This window comes from Ostrinia furnacalis, unplaced genomic scaffold (assembly GCF_004193835.3).
Source record: "Ostrinia furnacalis isolate ACB-3 unplaced genomic scaffold, ASM419383v2 OfSCF1862, whole genome shotgun sequence".
NCBI lineage: Eukaryota > Metazoa > Arthropoda > Insecta > Lepidoptera > Crambidae > Ostrinia > Ostrinia furnacalis.
The window spans coordinates 1,496,775-1,519,131 of record NW_021132101.1 but is presented as its reverse complement, the minus strand read 5'-3'; the positions used below and the strand labels follow the sequence as shown (position 1 = coordinate 1,519,131).

The following is a 22,357-nucleotide window of genomic DNA, read 5'->3' as shown; positions in this document are numbered from 1 at the left end:
TGTTGTAATGTTACAAGGCCCATAGGTCAAATTTTGATTTAAAACATACTCGTAAAAGATGTGTTTACAAATCTCTGATTGTACTCGTGACTAATATAGTATTAAACACATCACACGAATTCTTATTTACAAAACAAATATTTGTTTCCGGGGAAAATAAGACAAATGTTGCCGAAACTATTTTTGTTATAATTATGTCTAATATCCTGTATTTTATTTATTATTTATTACAGGTCTAAGGTTCTCAAGGACATGCCAAGGATAGAAGGCCGTCCTGGAGCGGAATTACCGCCTTTGGACTTCGACAAACTGAAGGCCGACCTCAGGGAAACCTACCCCGATGTAAGTATTGTTTTTAGTTATAATCTTAAGTATTACAATAGGCGTAGGGTGCGCGCTACGATTGACTTTTATCGGGGAATTTTAACGATTTTTTTTCTCGATAAGCCCATACATTTGTCGTCTAAAATCGTCGATAAGATTTTATCATGGCACGCATCTTAGCGCGAAGGTGTAGTGCTTAAATTAATGTAATGTTATCTGATTGCTGATATCAAATTTTTCAGAATCTCTATAAGGTGAAACTGACATACTTATGGCTAAGTGCAACTGCTTTTCATTTAAATTATCCAGTTATCCCTGTTTTATCTTCCTTATTCCTCTTTATGCATTTATTGTCTGCTCGAACCATTATAGTATCCAGCAAAATGTATGCTATTGCCTGTTTTGGTTATTTTGTTGATTAATGTTTAACATGATCAAGACTATTGATGTGCCGTTCCCGAGAACGCTCTCTCAACTGAGAATATTCTCGGGAGCGTTCCNAAAAAAATATTGTATGCCCAAATCCGGGAATCTCACACTACACGGTCCGTGACATTTTGGACTTGTAACTTTTTTTTAATATTCTTCTAATAGTTTTATGATAAAAATGATATTGGGCCTAGTTAATAGAGGTATTTTACTAAGTAAATTAATATACAGTGCACTGATTTTCTTTAAAAACATATGCTATTCTTACATCTCACACAAAAATGCGTAAGAATAAGAATGGCCCTATTACATTTTTTTTTATTGACCCATGCATAGTTAAAAAAAAATGAGAACTTTCCAACTACAAACAAAGAACAGATAAATTATTTGAATTACAATTATCAATAAAGATAATGTCAGTAAATATTTATGTCAGTTATTCGAATACCTACAGTCAAGATTAATTTTAATTAATGTCAGATTCATATTAGTACCACAGAATACATACGACAAACAATAGGTATTAACCACTAGAATTTATATGTCAGATAATCTTTTACCGAGTAAAAACATTTGTCAACTAATAAATTAAATAATTTTTTTACATGTTTCATAATCTTGGCACCGACTCCAGAAGTATCAATCATGGTATACCTACATAAATATTAATAACTAGCTGACCCGGCGAACTTCGTACCGCCTTAGCGTAGAGATTTTCTTAATATTTTTTTCCGTAAGAACCATCCTTGGACTTCCACAAACATTTAAAAAAAAGAATTATCGAAATCGGTTCAGCCGTTCACACGTGATGCCGTGACAACGCGAAACGGGTTTCATTTTTATATATAGAAGATTCGTCCTAATAAATAAGTAGGTAATTAGTAATTATTTTTCTACGTTTTATTAAATACAACTTCAAAGGTGTGTGCCTAATATTGTTTTGTATAATTATTTAAATTCATTGATGTTATTTTATAATTTTCTTGGACAATTTTTTATGGCAAATTGAACGTAACTAGGTATCTCAATAGTTCTTAGGACGAAACGTCGCGGGCTATTCTGTTGTGATGTCCAATGCCTTGCTTGAGCATGAATTATAATTGTATTCCTTTACAAACATACCATAAATCGAGAAGATGAATTAAAATTTAAACAGATTTTAACGCGATATGATATGAGAAGGTAAATGTTACGTAATTTATGTTTTTTTCAAGTGATTGTGATCATTGATAGAAAACTTCACTTTTCTTTATTTCACTTGCTTAGGTAGGTACTCGTAAAGGTAGGTATTTTATGTTTTTTAGCACTAAGCAACAAACACCTGTGTATTTTTTATCTGGTACTTACACCTGAAGATAATAATAATGATATTATTAGATAAGTATCAATTTATCGTTAATGATAAGTTATTAAAAATGCGTAATGTCCATATCGTATACGATGATTTGTGACGTAGTATTTGTCTACTACTTATCTACAAGTTAAAAAAATATAACACCAACACACAACTCCGTATAATATGTAGGTATCATGTGTTCTAATCTATCCACGACTTTGTCCTTGGGTTAGTGATGATTTAAACGAGTTTAGCCTAAAAGCCTTTAAACAACAAAAAATATTTTTCAAATCGGATCAGTAGTTCCTGAGATTCTGTAAAAAGTAGTTTCTGAAAAATTCTTCAGCTTTATTTACAAAACTAGCGGTCGCCCGCGACTTCGTACGCGTGGATCCCGTTTTACCCCTTTAGGGGTTGAATTTTGCAAAATCCCGTCTTAGTGAGCACCTACGTTCGAAAAGGAACCCCCATGCGAAATTAGACACTCCTAGCACTTGTAGTTTCTGAGATTTCGTGAGGAGTGAGTCAGTCAGTGACCTTCCGTTATTATAATTTCGTTGTGAGTGAGTGAGTCACCTTTCGCTATTATAGATATAGATTAAGTATTATAGATCTATTTTCTCATCTTTCCAGCGCTCCCAGCTCTGGACCTCGTCATCTCCAAACTAGATGAGGAGGGTCCTCGCTACCAGCACATCGCTGATGGAGACGGCAACCTGCACCTGGCTGACACCTGGGTGACAGCCCGAGATGTCGCTGTCAACAGCTTTGATCCTGAGAGGCAGATCGTCTACCATCTGTTCACCAGGTAACATCGTCAGGTCATTTAGTCTTCACTGCAGGAGCGTGATCCTCTTTAATTTACAAGAGGCAGTAAATGGAGGATTCTCCCTTAATCACTTACGATATCCACGGGAATTGAATGATGGTGAAAATAGGCTACTTTCCTAAAAAAAATTTTTAGCCAGTCAATTATACGTATTATAAAACAATCCCAACTAATATTATAAATGCGAAAGTAACTCTGTCTGTCTGTCTGTCTGTCTGTCTATCTGTCTGTCTGTCTGTTACGCTTTCCCGCTTAAACCTCGCAACCGATTTTGATGAAATTTGGCATAGAGATAGTTTGAGTCCCGGGAAAGAACATAGGATAGTTTTTATCCCGGTTTTTGAAACAGGGACGCGCGCGATAAAGTTTTTCTGTGACAGACAAAATTCCACGCGGGCGAAGCCGCGGGCGGAAAGCTAGTATTGGATATAATTACGAAGTAATCGTGCGTTGAAGTTCCGTGTGACGTCACAAAGTGCAACACTTTTAAGCACTCCTTGACGTCACACACTTTTGAACTTTGACGCGCTGTGTCTTTCAATTTTCTTAAAAGAGTGAAAAATATGTGTTGAGTATTTTTTTATAAGTTAACTGACTGACTAATTCAAACTCTTGCTTTTTACCTTTATTACCGTTACCTCTCTCAGAAAGTGTAATTTTCCTTCAAGTTTCCGACAAATACCTTAACATTTTCTATAAATTTCCAGAGGAAACCCAACCGTCAGTCAGCCTCTGCTGATGGGTAGTGAGGGACTGCTCGGGCTCACCAACTACAACCCTGGCAGGAGGACCATCATCCTCCTTCATGGATGGAGGGTCGGAGCTACAGCTGCCATGAACACCCTGCTTGTGCCCGGTAAAGAAAACAAGAAAATAATTGTTATCATCATTTCAGCCACAGGACGTCCACTTCTGAACATCCTGGCCAGGCCATCCAGGCCTCCCCAAATGATTTCCACATCACCCGGTTGGTAGCGGCCTGCATCCAGCGCCTTCATGGATGATACAGTTTTTAAACTGTAACATTATTGATACCGTTTGTTAGAGCTCGTGAAGCACTTTCAGGAGCAGTAACCAGTTTTTCGATATCTTGTATAGTTTAGAAACAATCGAGTGAGATCACTTATCGTTTCCACCCATACATTTACACTTTCTATTGTTCATTTTGCAGCCTTCCTCTCTGCTGAGGATGTCAACGTGATCGTGGTTGACTGGAGTGCTGGCTCCGGCAACATTAACTACGGCATTGCTGTCACCAACACCCTTATTGCTGGTAAGTTAAGAAACCACTGTTATAATAATAATATCCTTAAAAATCCATTCGTTCGTTCGTTTCACCGTTTACATCGCGCTAAGACCCGTGCCTTACTATTGGTTATATTAGTTTAAATCTTTCTTTCTTTCTTTCTTTACATTCTAATAAGGAAATTTGACTGATTCCAGCTGAAAGCATCGCGCGCTTCATCAACTGGCTGAACCAAGCCACTGGGGCTGTCCCGGGACACTACCACATTGTGGGACACAGTCTGGGCGCACACCAGGCCGGTATGATCGGCAGAAATGTGAACGGGGACATCGCTTACATCACTGGTTAGTAAATTAATCCTTCCTACTAATATTATAAATAAATGCGAAAGTTTGGATGTCTAGATTGTCTGGATGTTTGTTACTCTTTCACGCAAAAACTACTGAACGGATTTTGACGAAACTTTACAGTATTAATGTTTATAACCCAGAATAACATGTCTTAGGCTATAATTTATGACGATCTGTGACAAACTAAATTTCACGCGGGTGAAGCCGCGGGCAAAAGCTAGTCGAATCAATATTAGACTGTCAAAGGCTTAATAATGAAGACGGGGGATAGTTATTGGCAGACTTAATCAAAAACGTCTATTACGACAGGCCTATGTCTAAAGTAGGGATGTTATAGATATGTAGTTTCGGTTACGGTTACGGATATTTTTTTATTTCGAATTCGGATATCCGAATATCTGTGTTTTAGAATTCAAATTGCAATAGTTGTTCAAAACGGTTCATTCATGGCCACACACTTTACATAAAAAAAGTAATAAAAAAATAAAAATTAATACTAGATGGCTTATAAAGGTAAATCAGGCTATTATGCCTTTAATATGCTATACAAAAAAAAAAAACTGCCTACATCCGAAACTTTTGAATCGGTTACGGTTATAGATATTTCATTATTTCGGATATCCGAAAGTTTCGGTTACGGTTACGGATATCCATAACATCCCTGGTCTAAAGACCCCTCTCAACTATTTTCCACAACGACCGGTCCAGCGCTGCTGGCATCCAATTGCTTAATTTTTATGACCTTCTCCAGATCACCGTCAAAAGAGTTGCTTCCGTGGCCATTAGAGAACTTTTTTGTTCCAATAGAATTCTCTTTGTGCCAAGCCCGCTGTGGGATTTGATGATCAACTACAATAAGAAGGCTATGGTGTAAGTAATGCTTCCTTTCGAGCTGGTGTTGTGCTGGGGGACCAAGGTCCACTCGGCAGGAAGCATTACACCTGCTCCTTATTGTGGTTGATCATCAAATCCCACACCATTGTTTAAATATTCTGCTTAATCTTGCTTAATACCTTGTGATTTCTTCTCCAGCTCTTGAAGCCGCTCTCCTCGGCTTCCTCACCAACGACGACAAGTTCCGAGAAACCGACGGTGCCTACACCGAGGTCATCCACACCAGCTCTGGGCTGGTCGGCTTTGCGACTCCGCTGGGACACGTGGACTTCTACCCCAACGGTGGTATTGACATGCCTGGATGCGACTCGCCTGACTGCGACCATGCTAGGTAAATTTTATCATCAGGTCTTTTGGTCTTTACTGAAGAAGGATTATTGGGAAATAATACCAATAGGTAAAAATAATCTGCTTCAGATCCAGTGGTCCTGGGTTCGATTCCCACATTTTTTTCTGTTCGTTTGGTGGGTAGAGTAGGGCTTATTCTAAGTCCGCCTGGCTAGCTAAAGCCTGGTCCGTGAGCACGTAGAATTTTGTCCAATGACCCCAAGCTACCCATCCTTATCGCTCGCGCGTAATTATATTGCTGTCGCGAGCGCGACTGTGCGAGGGGACTTGGGGTCATTGGACAAAATTCTACGTGCTCACGGACCAGGCTTTACCACCATTTTATCTAGGTCTGTCGCCATAACAACATTTTTAACAGCATGGTTGTGTTCCGGGCAGTTAGAGGTGGTTACATAGCCAGTTTATCTGTGACTGAGGATTCTGGGTGTAGCTCTCTTCCATTTCAGTCTGATCATCACTTTCCATCTAGTGATACGCACTCCAAGAGCTTTCTTGTTATGGATAAAAATCGCTGAGAATCGAACCCATGAATCCTCACTAGCCAGGCAAGTGCTCTGTCCTGAACCATAAGCGTCAACTTAGCGTTTATCAACCGTAGTACAGTCGCGCATACTGCAATACTTCGGACATGTCTCAAGGCAGGATGACAACTCCATAGAACGACTGGTCGTCCAAGGAAAAGTCGAAGGAACCCGATCGCGTGGCAAGTCACCTATGCGCTGGACCGACCAAGTGAAATTGGCAATGAGAGACGGCGTAAGTGACTGCACCAGACAGTCTGCCAATAGAGAGAGATGGCGGGAGATCGTGCGGAGAGTTGTATCCGCCTCTACAACCGATGTGAACAACGCCTCAACATGACCACAACCGCTCTGCCAAGAGCGTAACGAATAAGAAGAAGAAGAAGAAACCTAAGCAATTCGATTTTTTTTATCCACAATGAGGGAGCTCTTGGCCTGTATCTCACCTGATGGTAAGTGATGATCAAGCCGAAGATGGAAGCTAGCTTCACTCGGAATCCTCAACCACTGAGGATCTGGCTATCTTACCTCTAACTGCCGGAACAACAATGCTGATAACATTGTTGTTATGGCGACAGACTTGGTAAGATGGTGGTAGCTAGCCAGGCGGACTTAGAACAAGTCCTACCACCAACCAAACCGAACAGAAAAATCTGCCCCCACTGGGAATCGAACCCAGGACCTCTGCGTCTGAAGCAGGTGGGTAAAACCACCTGCTTCAGACCACAGAGGCGGTTACTTTGTCAAGTAATTAAAAAAATATGAAACAATAAATTGATTATATTCAAACTACTTCCAGGTCCTACTACTACATGGCCGAGTCCCTCACCACCGGAGGGTTCACTGGTCGCCGATGTCTGACGCTGACAGCAGCTCTGACCGGCAACTGCATCATGCCCGGCACTTTGAGGATGGGTGGCCTGGTGCCTAAGACTGGGTAAGGGCCATAAGGGCTTGTGCTCAAGGAACCATCCGTTTTTGCAGGATTCCCTTTAGTAATAGGTATACCTACGTGTTTTAAGTTTTAATATTTATCTTTCTTTCTACACGAACATCTCGTTTACAGTATTCCGCAAATACGAGTATGTATGTGTTGTTGTCTTATTGTTGATCCTGTATTACTGGATCCCGCAAAACTGGATTGCTAATAATTAATTTAATCTTCTGAGATTTGTGAGTTGGCTTTTAAAACTAGTACCACCTCCTCTGTTGTATAGTGGTAACAACCCCTCTATGAAACAACGGTTCCGTGTTTGATTCCCCATGGAAGGGCAAAGTATTCTCCACTAAAGTCCAGTAGACGAGCAGATAGAATTTTGTACCATGACCCCAACCTACCCATCCTTATCGCTCGGCCGTAATTATATTCCTATCGCGCTCGCACACACACTGCGGTCGGCCAATAAGGATGGGTAGCTTGGGGTCATTGTACGAAATTCTATCTGCTCGGCGACCGGACTTTAGATGAGCTAGTAGTTCAAATTGTTCGACAGAGATCAATAATTGGTAAAATTAATAGAAATTAAAACAACCATTTTTGTATTTTTTCAGAACTACTGGAATATTCCACTTGGAAACCAACGCTGCACCTCCGTTCTCCAGGGGTTAAGAGGATATAAGAAAGATAAAGACCCATAGAATAAAGCCTACCTACTTATTGTGTCATATAAAGCACCTAAATAATACCAAACGAAAACAAAATGAAATGTTAATATGTTAGCTACAATCATATAAAATTAACCACTCCCTTTTTTATGTATTTTACGTATTTTTAAGCTATGATTTGTAATCTAATATACTATAAATAAATAAAATATAAAATAGCCGTATTCACATGCACATCATTAAATAATTTTGTACAAAATAATGACTTTGTTTTATTTAATTCTCATTTAACCCTACACTGCATTCAGTCCCTTATGTGGGACAACCAATATAATTGATGTTTTTTCTGATTTGAGCCAAGTAGCGGCATCTATTATTACGTAAAGAAAGTGACAACAACCAATGGCATCCATTTATTGCATTCGTTGAAATTAGATGGCAGCACAATCTCGCTCAGTCAGTCATTCATTTGAAAATTTTGAACGTCAGCCACGCGCCGTGCGTTGTCATTTTGAAATTTTAATAAAAAATAGTTGTTTATGGAATGCAACTGTGGAAAAATTGTTTTTATGTTGAAATATCAGTGAACTAAACAAATGTAAGTATTATTTTTTGATTTGGCCGTGTTTCTATACACAATTTTTATAATTACTGGTTGTTCCCGATGTGTCACTTCATGCAGTGATGATCCAATTTTAGACATGTATACTAATGCTATGATGTTGATTTTTTTTACATAGTGGCAAAGAAAACCTCATCCAGCGCTCAAATCCAAAATTATTAGACAATACCATTAGGCAATGAAGTTAAACAAGACTTCTCAGTCCGAAAGTGATGATGACATTGCCCCAATTAGATCTACCCTCAACAAACTTTGAACAATAGGTACGGCTGACGAAGAGCAATTTGTTTCACCGAACAGGTATGAATCCGCTGCACCATTATCAGGGTCCTATGGTGGTGATGCACAGCATAATATACCAAATCCTAGTGGTACAATCCTGCTGTTCCCTACATCCAGATTCGTGAAGCAGTTGGCTTCACGAACACGTCAATCAACAGTTGTATCTTCCGTCTCTGCTGCACCAAAAGATGCTGCTCCTACACCTGCTGTTTCCGTCGCCAGAATAAAGCAAAATATGATCTGGAAAAAAAACTTACCATCCAACAAATCTTGAGTTTTGTGGGCAAACTGATCTGGAGCCAGAAGTTGAAACTCCTTTGCAATATTTATTGTAATTATTTGCCATTGATAATAAATACCATGTTAGTAGGTAAACCAGTTTGAAAAAATCCTCAATATCTTCACTTCAATGACAATACCACTCAGCCACCAGCAGGTACTGCAGGATACGATCGTCACCATAACTCAGAAATCTATTAGAAACCCTAAAAAAATGTCAAGCTATACCCAAACGAGAAGCATTGTCAGTGGATGAGCAGATGTGCGCTACTAAGGCCTCTAACATGCTGCGCCAATATCTTCCTAATAAGCCTCATAAATGAGGGTAATCCTTGATAATTACTACACTTGCCCTGTATTGATTACGCTTTAATTTAGGTAGGTCATTGCATACAGTGCCACATATGGAACAAATTAAAAAAATCATTTATTTCTATTACTATTAGTTTTTTTTAATTTTACCTGTACTTCCCGTGTTCTAGACCATAAATATGATCTGATAAGATTTTTTTTTCTAAAAACAAAAAAATCATGCAGTGTAGGGTTAAGTATGTCACATCTAAAATTAGAATCCACTTTAAAAAATTAAAATTTGATTCGATAACACTCTCTCTCGGGACAAACTTGACCTTCACTGGTTGAGTTTTTATTGGCGGTCAAGCTGTAGATCCTGGCCACACAGGAGTTGCAGCGGTGGGAACGAGAGGTGGGAATAGTCAATTATCAATGCTTTTATAATCCTGCAGAGGTTGCATTGATGGTAACGATAGGTGTGATGTGAACCAGTTTTAGTGATAAACATTTTCATTATCATCATCATCATCATTTCAGCCACAGGACGTCCACTGCTGAACATAGGCCTCCTCCAATGACATCCACTTCGCACGGTTGGTAGCGGCCTGCGTCCAGCGCCTTCCTGCTACCTTTATCAGGTCATCGGCCCACCTTATGGGTGGACGTCCTGACGTAAACATGTTTATAATTTTCAAAATACATCCGTTTAATCAATCAAATAAACGGCTCGAAAGTTGTCTAACAAAATGTTAAGTCCTGATTAGCAACATTTAATTTTATTGATAACACTATCAAATGTTTACAAAAAACGTTTGCAAAATTACAGTTATCTATGCATGCTATCTTTGTTTACCTCCTGGTTCGACACGCAATGCGTACTAATTAATTTTACATCAATGTAAATACATTGAATTGAATTGAATTGAAAAAATTTATTGTCAGACCGGGGTCCATAATAGTGTTAGTAACAATTTTCACTTAGCCTATGTTAGTAAGATACAAATAATGAAATATGAAGCCGCTTACATAGCACTGGAGACGTGCAAGCTAAGCCAGCGCCCCAGCAGCGGCGAGTCCCACCTGTCAGCCAATGCCCTCAGGATGCCATTTGTACTGCCGCGGAGACGCTCTAGGAGCGATGCGCTCCGCTTCCGAATTATCGCGTGGAAGCCGTCGGTGTGCGCTTCCGCAAACATGGTTGACGCGCTGCAGAACCGCGGCAGGCCAAGTAGCACCCTGAACGCATTGTTGTACTGCACACGCAGTGCGCTGTAAGCGCGCTGGGTAAAGCTGACCCATAGGCTGCACGTGTAAAGAGACTGGCAGTAAGCNAATTTATTTTAACACGTAATTAAATAATGTAACTGTAATTTTTTTCGTTTTTAACACGCTCATATTAGGTCGTCGTGTATGTAACTAACTATGTAATGGAATCTTAGAATCTGAATTACACGCACTTCTAAGTCTTGTATCATCATGAAACTTGGCAATTATATGTAGATTAGAAATGACAATACAATATTGTGGTACCAGCTGGTCTGATGATGGGACTGGAAGGTGGCCAAAAGAACTCCTAAACGAAACGGCGGAAACTCATCGAGTTTGGGTTCATTGGATTTGTCTTTTCGAGCACTTTAATGCTAAATGATGTCCAGGGTCCTGATGATTTTTGGCTTTTTATGTTGTTAATAATTAAAACCGTGTTTTTAGTTTTTTAAACTATTCTTATTTGACATTAGGGGCACATTTCACAATCGCTTAGTAAGGGCCTATTTCGCCACTTCTGGATAAGTTGTGGATATCTGAATATCTGTTAATGTCGAAATATTGCCAAATAAAACAAGCGATCTTTTTTCACTGATGATCTGATGACATGATGCAGTTCAGTCAGATTACGCAGCGAGTAATTTAATTTTAGCTATTCAATCAAACACTCACGATGGCAACCAAAATCACCCGAATTGATCTGCCCCCTACACAAGTGGCAAAGTCTGACATTCTATTCGGACGGATTCGATTTTCGAACTTGTCTTGTCCAGTCTACTAGACCCACTAATCGCGTTCGAAGCACCTGTGCGGCGCTAAACTCGTCACGACATGCAACAAGACAATGCGCCAACTATCCGGCCGCCGGATATCCGGCTATCCGGCCTAGCAGCTCGCCGGATATCCGGTATCCGGTATCCGGCCAAACAACTATCCGTTTCATCTCTAATAATAATATACGCTACGGTAGATTATACGGAAGATCAAGGAGTATAATCAGCCACTTTGCGTTTGTGAACTATGAGAAAGCCTTCGATTCGATTGAGACATGGGCAGTGCTTCAGTCTCTTCAAGTGTGCCAAATTGACTATTGATACATTAAAATGTTGAAAGGCTTGTACAAACACGCCACAGTAACAGTCCGTTTTAAGATCAGGACCCGAAACCTATCCAGTTTCAGCGAGGGGTGAGAACAGGGAGACGTCATCACCACCGCCCTGGAAGATGTTTTCAAGCTTCTGGGCTGGAGCGGATTCAGCATAAATATCAACGGCGAGTACATCACCCAGACAGCAGACGATATCGTAGTCATGGCTGAGATCGTGGAAGATCTAGATACAATGCTCGATGACCTCAATAGAGTCTCGCAACAAGTGGGTCTCAAAATGAACATGGACAAGATTTAAAAATCATGTCTAAAGACCGTGTTGCACCCACTCCTCTAAAAGTTGGAGACTCTACACTCGAAGTTGTTGACAATAATGTATACCTGGGACAAACAGTCCAGTTAGGTAGGTCCATCTTCGAAGAAAGGTCAATCATCGAATCCAGCTCGGCTGGGCAGCCTTCGGGAAGCTTCACGATATATTCACGCGGCTTCTTCGTCGCGTCGCCGCTCCGCTTTAAATCCACTTTGAATCCGCTTGCAATCCTCCAGGGTGGCAAGGGCCTTAAAACTCAGCGGCACACTGATGTTCAAATACCGTAGCCGAGTCCTAAAGCCGCAGCACGCGTTCGCCACGAAAAGAGTGAGCAAGACACCAATATCTCACTCACACGTTTCATGCTTTGTTTATAACGACTAGTCTTAACGCCCAGTTAATAAATCATCGAAACATTACAAATAATATCACATATAAACAACAAAATTAAAATTAAAACTAAATGTATTCTGTCGAGAACACTGAGAATATTCCCGGGAGCGTTCTCGGTTCTCGAGAATATTCTCACTGGGAATATTGCCGGGAACGAGAACTTTCTCAGCGGCACATCTCTAATCAAGACTAACATAACCTAGTTTTTTAGTTAAGTCATACTTACCAACCTATAAATAAAAATTGCGGATGTTTGTCATACGACTTTGTATGTATGTAAACATGTTTCCTCCTTGAGATATTAACTGCATCCACCCTACTTAACTGATGGAACTTTTACAACTTTTCCTCATTCAAAATCTCCCTGTGTTTCCCTTTAAAGTAACGCAAACTTAACGGCAACTTGTTTAAACTTGTTTTCATTTGAAGGTAACAGACGAGGATGTGATGTCAGCAGCCATGTATCCGCAAGTCGCGAACGATTTCTTCCGCATTCGCGACAAATACGGCCCCGTCAAGCATCTGGACACCAAGACCTTCCTTGTTGGTCCCACGGTAAGTATCTTGCTACACACATTCCTTCCTTTGAAAACAATATAGTGTCTTATTTAAGAAAAAACTAGCGACCCGCCCCGGTACATACCTATACACATTCCTCTTGAATCTATTAAAAAAACCGCATCAAAATCCGTTGCGTAGTTTAAAAGATCTAAGTGTAATGTTTCGGGACTGTATTATTATTTAAGATCCAAATATACCAACATGATGCAATAAACATTTATGACTATGACTTCATAGTCATTGTCATAAATGTTTATAGCATACATAGGGACAGACAGCGGAAAGCGACTTTGTTTTATACTATGTAGTGATACGAAAAAAATCTTAGCTGAAGGACGTCAACTACTGGACAAACGTATCCCTCAAGGGTTTCCACAAGCCCGCATCCGGGCTCTTTCCACTTGGTGACACTCAGCTAGAGTAGAAGGCCCTGTCACTTTCTATCATAGACGTCTAGTGGCTAAGATAGTGACGCACTGACGCCAGCTGTTAAGTGCTGAAGCAGTAGGTCCTATCGCATTTGCACTCACATGATGGCGCTACTGTGGAGTAAAGTCCTGTCATTGGCTAGTGGTGCCAACTGTTTAGTACAGTCGCGGAATGAAAAGGTTCGTCACCTTAGTGTCGGTTTTCGCTTGCACTAGGTACTGTAAGAGTCAAACCTGCCAACATTACAGTGCAAGAAACAGTGCTGCTAACATTTAAATAAATATGACGTTTGCTAATGAATAAGGTTTTGCTTGTTTATTTTTCTATCCCATCAGTGCAATAATGTTACAAAATTTAGTTTTTTTTATTTAATAGATAATGGCAGGTTGAACCAACAAGAAGGTTTTAGTTTATCAATCATAATAATTTTCTTGACAATTTAAATCGTCAAACAACTTTGATCTGAATAATTTTGAACTTTACTGACAAACAGTTAAAGATTATTTTCTCTAACTCGAGATTATTCTGTAACATAGTTTCAAAAGGTAATATGTGCTCGCGATTCGTCGAAGGAATCAATTTCAAAACTGACGAACTTTTTCATTCCGTGACTGTACAAAAACTAAAGTTCGGTCACGACTGTGTGACAGGCGGCCGCAGTGAGTGTGCGAGCAAGACAGCAATATAATTACACGCGAGCGACAGGGATGGGTAGCTTGGGGTCATTGGACGAAATATCTGCTCGGTGACCGGACTTTATAGGAGCAACCTCAAGAGTTTGATATGGCTGATGTCACCCAATGCAACTTTAGAGACGCATTTTAAACTCTTTTATTTCCCCCATATGCAGTACTTTCCCTGGTCAATCATAAATTTTCAACTATTTTTTCCCAGGTCGGCGAGACGATAGAAGTAAAGATCGAGCGCGGAAAGACGCTGGACATCAAAACACTGGCCGTCTCCGATGAGATGACGGCGGCTGGCGAAAGAGAGGTGTTCTTCGAACTCAATGGACAACTGCGATCTGTGTTCATTAGAGACGAGAACGCTAGCAAGGTAAGCTAAATAGATGAGACTTTATTTAGTCCAGTCATTTGGTAGTTTTACCTGGAAAGTTTCCAGGTTTCAGTTTCCACTCCTACGCCTAAACTATTGATTTCCAAAAATGTAGAATGCAGACATCAAAAATAGGAAAATTTCTCTAGTTTTAGTTTATCTAAGCATGTTTTGTCATAAAATGAATCCGAAAGGAAACATTTAAGAAAAACTGCTACTAGGCAGCATTTTTCCAATATGGCGGCGCGGGCGGCGACCATACGAGGTCGCAAAGTTGAAATTCGTAAAGAGCACATTGAAATCTATAGAAATACCAATTTTCATTACTCCCGGAAAACTTTCCAGGTAATGCCATTATTTTGTACCAAATGACTGGACTAATTGTACACCACACAAATAAAGAAAAGAAAAAAATACGCAAGAGGCCGCACGAGTTAGGCTGTCATATTGAAATTGAATTGAAAAAATTTATTGTCAGACCGGGGTCCATAATCGTGTTAGTAACAATTTTCACTTAGCCTATGTTAGTAAGATACAAATAATGAAATATGAAGCCGCTTAGGTACATAGCACTGGAGACGTGCAAGCTAAGCCAGCGCCCCAGCAGCGGCGAGTCCCACCTGTCAGCCAATGCCCTCAGGATGCCATTTGTACTGCCGCGGAGACGCTCTAGGAGCGATGCGCTCCGCTTCCGAATTATCGCGTGGAAGCCGTCGGTGTGCGCTTCCGCAAACATGGTTGACGCGCTGCAGAACCGCGGCAGGCCAAGTAGCACCCTGAACGCATTGTTGTACTGCACACGCAGTGCGCTGTAAGCGCGCTGGGTAAAGCTGACCCATAGGCTGCACGTGTAAAGAGACTGGCAGTAAGCTTTAAAAAGCGTGATTTTTACTTCATCCTTACAACGCGCAAACCTACGTGCCAACATATTACAACGCACTGACAGCGCCCTGCGCTCCCTTTCTATGTCTACATTATCCTTTAAGTCATCTGTAACCCAGTGACCAAGGTATTTAAATGAGTTAACCTGTTTCAGAGGCATACCACAAAGTGTTAAGTGCGGAACTGATGAGTATGTTTTAGTCCGCGATTTGAAGATCATGAACTCACTCTTCGACACATTATATTTGAGTCGATGTGCCATCGCATACTCCTCGCATATCTTAAGCAGTTTACGCATAGCTGCAATCGACGGGGTCAGCAGCACCATGTCATCAGCATAACTAATATTATTAATACAAACGCCGTCGATATGACACCCGACCTTGGTGCTGCTGATACTACTTACGTAATTTTTTGGCACTTCGAGGAACCACAACGTAATAATTTTTAAGCGCATGCATTCAGTTTTCTGAAGACAAATTGTAGTCCGCGAGCACGAGTACCTAAACTTATTTGTACGCTGAAACAACGCTAATCTGAAAAAGCCCTACTGTGGTCTCCTGANTGAAGAGGATTAAAGAGGAAGGTTTATTATGTAAAAAACATGCATATTATAGAAGAGAAAAGCCGAGAAATTCTATTGCAACCATGCGAAGCCGGGGCCGCTAGTAATGTAATAAACCCAAAATAAAATGCTACACAGCTGATAGTTCTGGAGTGCAAATGTAATATTTTAACAGAACTGTACTTTAATTTGGACTCCAGTGGTCTAAAATTAGTCATTGGTTTTATTATGCGCAATAAAATTGCGAATTATGAATCAAGTTCTCTGCGATTCAATTGAAAGGTCAAACTTCATACATTGTATCTTAATAACGTAGGAAGTGAGTCAGCCGTCGTGCATTTCACATCCGTCGCACATCATACATATTCAGTTCTATTAATATGTATGTATTATAAACTTAGTATGTACTTTCTTAATTTATATTCGGTAAGAGCGTAGATGCTTTACTATCTCTTAATAATAATGATGCCGGTACACGCGCAAAGCGCACTCGCATAGTTGTTCCACTAAAATAAAATTAATAAAAACTGTTTACTCTCAGTTATTTATACCCCTATCTCTATCGCGTCTGTTTTCAATAAAAATATCCAATCAAATTCGGTCCATTCTTTTAAAGTTGAACGATTTTGAAACGTCCAATGGCAAAAATAGGAACCAACAATCCTGTATTGAGAGTAGCTCCCTCCTGTCAATGTCACAGGTGGGACTTCCCTGTCTATGATCTGAGGGTGGGACAGTTCAGTGTAGGATTAGATAGTCAAACATAAGACACTTCTTTTTTGCGTCGGGGGTAGAAATGAATAAAATGTGTTTCTTCAAATTAACAGTTAATTAACGGTTGTGGCAACTCGTTGCAAATCAGTGTGTCAACCATACTGTGTTTATTGGAGGTATTCCTCGAAGCGCACCCATTTTGAGGCGCACCTAATGAAGCTCACCTACGTTTACAAATATAAAGATTTTAAACTGTATGTCTGCTAAGATGAATAAAAAGTACCAAGGCAACATAACAGGCGCGCTTCAAGGAATAGTTTTAGGTGCGCCTCAAAATGGGTGCGCTTCGAGGAGCACCTCGTTTATTGTATTTTTTTCGTGTCAAATTTTTTTTTCCTTACAAATGTGTCGTTTCCAGGTGTTCTCGGACCTGGGGCTGGACGTGATCGACAGCGCGTTCGAGGGGTACAATGCGTGCGTGTTCGCCTACGGACAGACCGGCAGCGGGAAGACCTTCACCATGATGGGTTCCCCGGTACGTATCAGCTGTGATGTGTTTCCCTTTTTAGGGTTCCGTAGTCCTGACAAGGAACCCTTATAGTTTCGATATGTCTGTCTGTCCGAGGTTTTGCTTGGAAACTATTGGCACTAGGGAGCTGTAATTTTGTGGAAGTATGTATATTAATCACGCCGACAAAATGGTAAAATAAAATTTTGAAAAACAATTTTTTTAGGACCCCCTACATGTAAAGTGGGGATGAACTTTTTTTCATCTTCTACCCCATCGTGTGGGGTATCGTTGGATAGGTCTTTTAAAATGAAATAGAAGAAAATATTAAAAGTGACTTTAGATGCAGTAATTGCTTGCTTCTGAAATATATTGTGGTAACGACGGACAACTACGGAACCCTACACTGCGCGTGGCACGATACGCACTTGGCCAATTTTTACACAATGAAGAAGCTCTTGGCCTGCATCTCAGCTGATGGAAAGTAATGATTTGACCCTAAGGTTGACTGGAGGAAAATACTGAAAGGCAAGTCCGCCTTTTGTACACTGTTCTATGTGCAAGTTTAAAAAAAATGATTAGGTCGAATCAAGCTGAAGGTTCTGGTTGAAGCGAGCTTCAAACTTTTTTTGACTTTGATATGTCATCTCCATATTATACAACCTAGCTTTCAGAGAGTGTAGCTACATCTATGTAAACGAAAATATTTTCAGCAATGATATTTTTTGTTTACACAATATTTTTATTTCAGTTCGTTTTTAGGGTTCCGTAGCCAAATTGGAAAAAAACGGAACCCTTATAGATTCGTCATTTCTGTCTGTCTGTCCGTCCGTATGTCACAGCCATTTTTTTGTTTATTGCTATTGCCCAAGACAGCCGCGATTTCGCGTACATTTCCCCAAATTCGACCAGTTATAACCCTAATGCTAGTATGGCCATACGAAGGTGGAGAGATGTTCTTGCAGTCAAGTGAATCTCAACCTTATTCCAGGAGTGCCAAGGCCTGATCCCGCGTATCTGCCGTCAACTCTTCTCCCGCGTGGCCGCCGGCAAAGAGTCGGGGGCTTCATACCGCACCGAAGTCAGCTACTTGGAAATATACAACGAGCGGGTGAAGGACTTACTGGCAACTGATGCTGGTCACTCGCTCAGGGTCAGAGAGCATCCGAAGCTAGGCCCGTATGTCCAGGATCTGTCCAAGCATTTGGTCTCGGACTACGACGATATACAGGTAAAAATATTTCAGGTAATGACTGAAAATCATGCACTGCTTTTTCTCAGGACTAGCCCATTTATTATGCCGAAGCAGTGGTAGGATTCAAGTAATAGGGATGTTTCCTGGGTATATAAGCATGAGTTATAATTAGTCCGTTAGGTAACTTATCAAAAAATACGCTATACGTATTTTTTACTTTTTGAAAACTAATGTAAATTTAAAGAGTTAAAGCGCGCCAAAGTTCAAAAGAAAAGGCCCGTGACGTCAATGAGTGCTTAAAAATGCAGCACTTTGTGACGTCGCGCGGAACTTTAAAGCACCATAACTTTGTAATTATTTGTTTGATTGTCAAATAAAAATAGACGTGTCCAATATTTTTCGATTACCAACATGACGGACTAAAAAATTTTTTTTAGGAAACTTGCCTATTATGGGACGTGTAAAATACGTGTTTTTAAAAGCCTTAGTACTTAAAAAAATGAATGAATGAATTACGAGGTTTGCTTGGTTTTGGACTACATGGCGCGCTGTGTAAAATTTTCAAGTTATTGTTATTTTTTTGGTCAGGTCATATGCACCCGCAGTATGGTAACTGCGCTTGGTCCATACCAGAACTTCCATGTTAACAAATAATACTTGCAACAGGAATGCATGCACCGCGGCAACCTACACCGGACGACGGCGTCGACGCAGATGAACGACGTGTCGTCTCGCTCGCACGCCATATTCACCATCACCTTCGTGCAGGCGAGCTACCTGCGCCACAACAACATGCCCAGCGAGACCGTGTCCAAAGTGCACCTCGTGGACTTGGCCGGCAGGTCAGTAGAGAGAGCAAGTGGGAATAGTCACTAGGGTTATTCCCATAGGACTATTCCCACCTCGCATTCCCACGGCTGCAACTCCTGTGTAGCCAGTATCTATCAATCCTCTAAAAATTGACACGTATTAATCTCATCTCATGTTGCAATACCCTAGCAGGGTTCATGTTACGGGTCTATGTCTAATAGGTAAGAACCTTTGTATACTAACATGGAGCAGTAATGCAGTAAAGAATTGAACGGGACTATTCCCACCTCTTGTTCCCACCATTGCAACTCCTGTGTATCCAGGACCTACAACTTGACCGCCAATAAAAACCCAACCAGTGGAGGTCAAGTTTGTCCCGGGGGAAAGTTAAATTGTCATCGGACCCGCAACGAAATTAATCAGAAAAATGCAGTAGAGAGAGTAGGCGACGTGTCATCGTGCTTGCACGCTATGAGACAACGGATCAGCTGTGAATAGGTAGTTACTAAGTTTAGGCAGGCGCTGAAAAGGAGCTGGAGTGATAATGTTGGAATAAAAGGAGGATGAGTTGATTCTGACTGAATTATTTTTCGCCTACTTGGAGATAACCGAAAATCTTCTTTCTTTTCCTTAGCCCCTTTTCCCATCGTCTGGGGTCGGCTCTCCTTGTTCTGAGGCGCCAGGATAGTCTGTTCTGGGCTGTCGAAATATTTGTCTGGGCACGCTCTTAGTCCTTGGCGACCGCGGACCGCCACGTGGCCAGGAGCGTCCTCTACCTTTCTTATTGTTTGACAGTGGTCGGTCAGACGGTCTTCGGGTCGTCTCATGACAATGGAGATAACCAAAAATAGCTCAAGTTTAACTTTTAACTTTATTCTTTTGTTCTCAGCGAGCGAGCAGACGCGACCGGGGCGACAGGCCAGCGCTTAGTGGAAGGCGCGCACATCAACAAGTCGCTCGTGACGCTCGGCTCCGTCATCTCCGCGCTCGCCGAGGCCAGCCAGCAGCCGGCTGACAGTAAGCTACTATCGCAGCTGTCAACTGACATTCTCTTGACAGCTCCAATATACAGAAAGAAAGTTAATTTGTCTATTTGGCACCGGTAAAATTAGTACTGCACTAAAATCAAAATGGTCTCTGTTTAGTCCGTGACGTAGGGAGCATACAGCTACTGGTTTTCTACGGATAACACGAGAGGGAAACGTGGCCTACAGCGAACGCACTAACTAATAATAATAACTCAAAATATGTACTCCATAGACAACAAAATCGCCCACCATAGAGCACACCGATTTGTTCGTGTCAGCCAAATGACGTCCACTGCTGGACAAAGGCCTCCCCCAAGAATTTCCATAACAACCGATTTGTGTTCAAGCTTAATAACGTGTCTGTTCAATATTGACAGATCGCACCCCGCGGAGCGCCAAGAAGAACGTATTCATCCCGTACCGAGACTCGGTGCTCACGTGGCTGCTCAAAGATTCGCTCGGCGGGAACTCAAAGACGATCATGATCGCCGCGGTGAGTACTATTGCGCATCGAACATAAAATATGTATAGCTTACTACTGCGCATCAAACATAAAAATAGCTTTTTGTTTTTGATAATGTTTTTTAACCATTCAAGGGCCGTCTTTACCCTACTATCTAGCGCTTTATTCAGTGCCTAAAGTATGGAAGCGGTACTAGAGGGTGTTTTTTGTTACGTTAAATGTCAGCGAGACTTCAGATTCAGATTTGTATGCTCTGTTACGTCATAATATCTCAAAATTACCCCTCCCGTGCCGCTCCCATATTTCAGGCACTGACTGAGTTATGATACCTATGATAGGAGCATTTGGATGACGGGGTCTCTTTTCAAGCAGAAATTATTCGTAAAATTTTTTTTTCACTTCCTCCTAATTCACCAGCGTTTTGAGTAGAAAATTGGCAAGTGTTGAGAAGCGTTTCGACAAAGTCAAAGTCAAATATTGCTAGTACACCGCGATGTAGAAAACTACACAATCTAGCGTAACGCCATCTAGTAACTTAACTCTGAACTAAAACCTACAATCAGATACTTGTACATTGTTCCCGCCAGATATCGCCAGCGGACTGCAACTACGGCGAGACGCTATCGACGCTGCGCTACGCCAACCGCGCCAAGAACATCATCAACAAGCCGACCATCAACGAGGACCCCAACGTCAAGCTCATCCGCGAGCTACGCGAGGAGATCGACAAGCTGCGCGCTCAGATCTCACACAACACCGTGAGTTACTCTTACTTGTTACGACCGGTACCTCTAAAGTCTGGTCGCCAGCGGACTGCAACTACGGCGAGACGTTATCGACGCTGCGCTACGCCAACCGCGCCAAGAACATCAAATCAAATCAAATTTCTTTATTTGCGTAATTCCAGGTACATAAGTGGTCTTACATAGATTTGGTAGGTTTCACTGAAATTTGCTCAAACTAGGAAGCGTGCAAATATTAAAAAGAGTAGTAAGTAGACTTTATATCGAACATCATTAATCATCATCAACAAGCCGACCATCAACGAGGACCCCAACGTCAAGCTCATCCGCGAGCTACGCGAGATCGACAAGCTGCGCGCGCAGATCTCGCACAACACCGTGAGTAATTTTAAGTACATAATGGATGCAATAAAATATTGAGTATTAACCCTGACTTGTTACGACCGGTACCTCTATTATCTGGGGGCACGGCAGTGCCCCCGCCAAGTCGAGCGCGAAGCAAACACTGCCGTACCATCCTTTACTGGAACCATTTCGCCGCATTTTCAGGCCCCTATTTGAGAACCTCTGGATAATACTAGAACGCAGAAATTTTCGTCATCTAGTAAGCTATGATCACATAGTTAAAATCCAAAATTTCAAGTCTGTAGGTCATTTAGTTCCGAAGTTAAGCGAAAGCAAAGTTTCGCATTTATGACACTCACTCACTGATGATCATCAAAATAGAACTAGTACTTCCCATTAACTCAGAGAGCTGAAATTTGGTACAGAGTTAGGGTTTAATGGCCACATAAAGGGAAAACTATAAAAATTAGGAAAATCGAAGATCTGGAGTAACACCACATTCATAATCAATACTACTAGCGCCACACCGGCACCGTGGTGTTCGCCTGTACCACTCACCGCTAGATGGCGCTAGCACTTTGAGCGTCGATTTTCTGCACCGCGGTGTCCAGATTTTTTT

The 22,357-nt window shown here is 41.1% G+C and overlaps 3 protein-coding genes across 6 annotated transcripts in view; 2 read left to right on the top strand and 1 right to left on the bottom strand.

The window, feature by feature from the left end:
* LOC114353952 (pyruvate carboxylase, mitochondrial) overlaps positions 1-14,509 on the top strand; it is a 59,017-nt gene extending 44,508 nt beyond the window's left edge. For all 4 annotated transcript variants that reach the window (XM_028306148.1, XM_028306145.1, XM_028306147.1 and 1 more), the window contains 3 exons: positions 234-342; positions 12,869-12,994; positions 14,324-14,509. In XM_028306148.1, the coding sequence (XP_028161949.1) occupies positions 234-342; positions 12,869-12,994; positions 14,324-14,494 (406 nt within the window). In that variant the 3' untranslated portion in view covers positions 14,495-14,509. The remainder of the gene's footprint in view (positions 1-233; positions 343-12,868; positions 12,995-14,323) is intronic.
* A 486-nt stretch (positions 14,510-14,995) lies between these two features.
* On the bottom strand, positions 14,996-15,507 carry LOC114353954 (uncharacterized). The gene has a single exon (XM_028306151.1). It carries the CDS (start codon positions 15,411-15,413, stop codon positions 15,000-15,002), a length of 414 nt encoding a protein of 137 aa, XP_028161952.1. The 5' UTR covers positions 15,414-15,507; the 3' UTR covers positions 14,996-14,999.
* Positions 15,508-16,397: 890 nt separating this feature from the next.
* Positions 16,398-22,357, top strand: part of Klp98A (kinesin-like protein 98A) — a 35,082-nt gene continuing 29,122 nt past the window's right edge. Inside the window, exons 1-7 of the mRNA XM_028306136.1 lie at positions 16,398-16,403; positions 17,065-17,181; positions 18,146-18,385; positions 19,016-19,191; positions 20,049-20,176; positions 20,565-20,680; positions 21,238-21,408. Of these exons, the coding sequence (XP_028161937.1) occupies positions 16,398-16,403; positions 17,065-17,181; positions 18,146-18,385; positions 19,016-19,191; positions 20,049-20,176; positions 20,565-20,680; positions 21,238-21,408 (954 nt within the window). The remainder of the gene's footprint in view (positions 16,404-17,064; positions 17,182-18,145; positions 18,386-19,015; positions 19,192-20,048; positions 20,177-20,564; positions 20,681-21,237; positions 21,409-22,357) is intronic.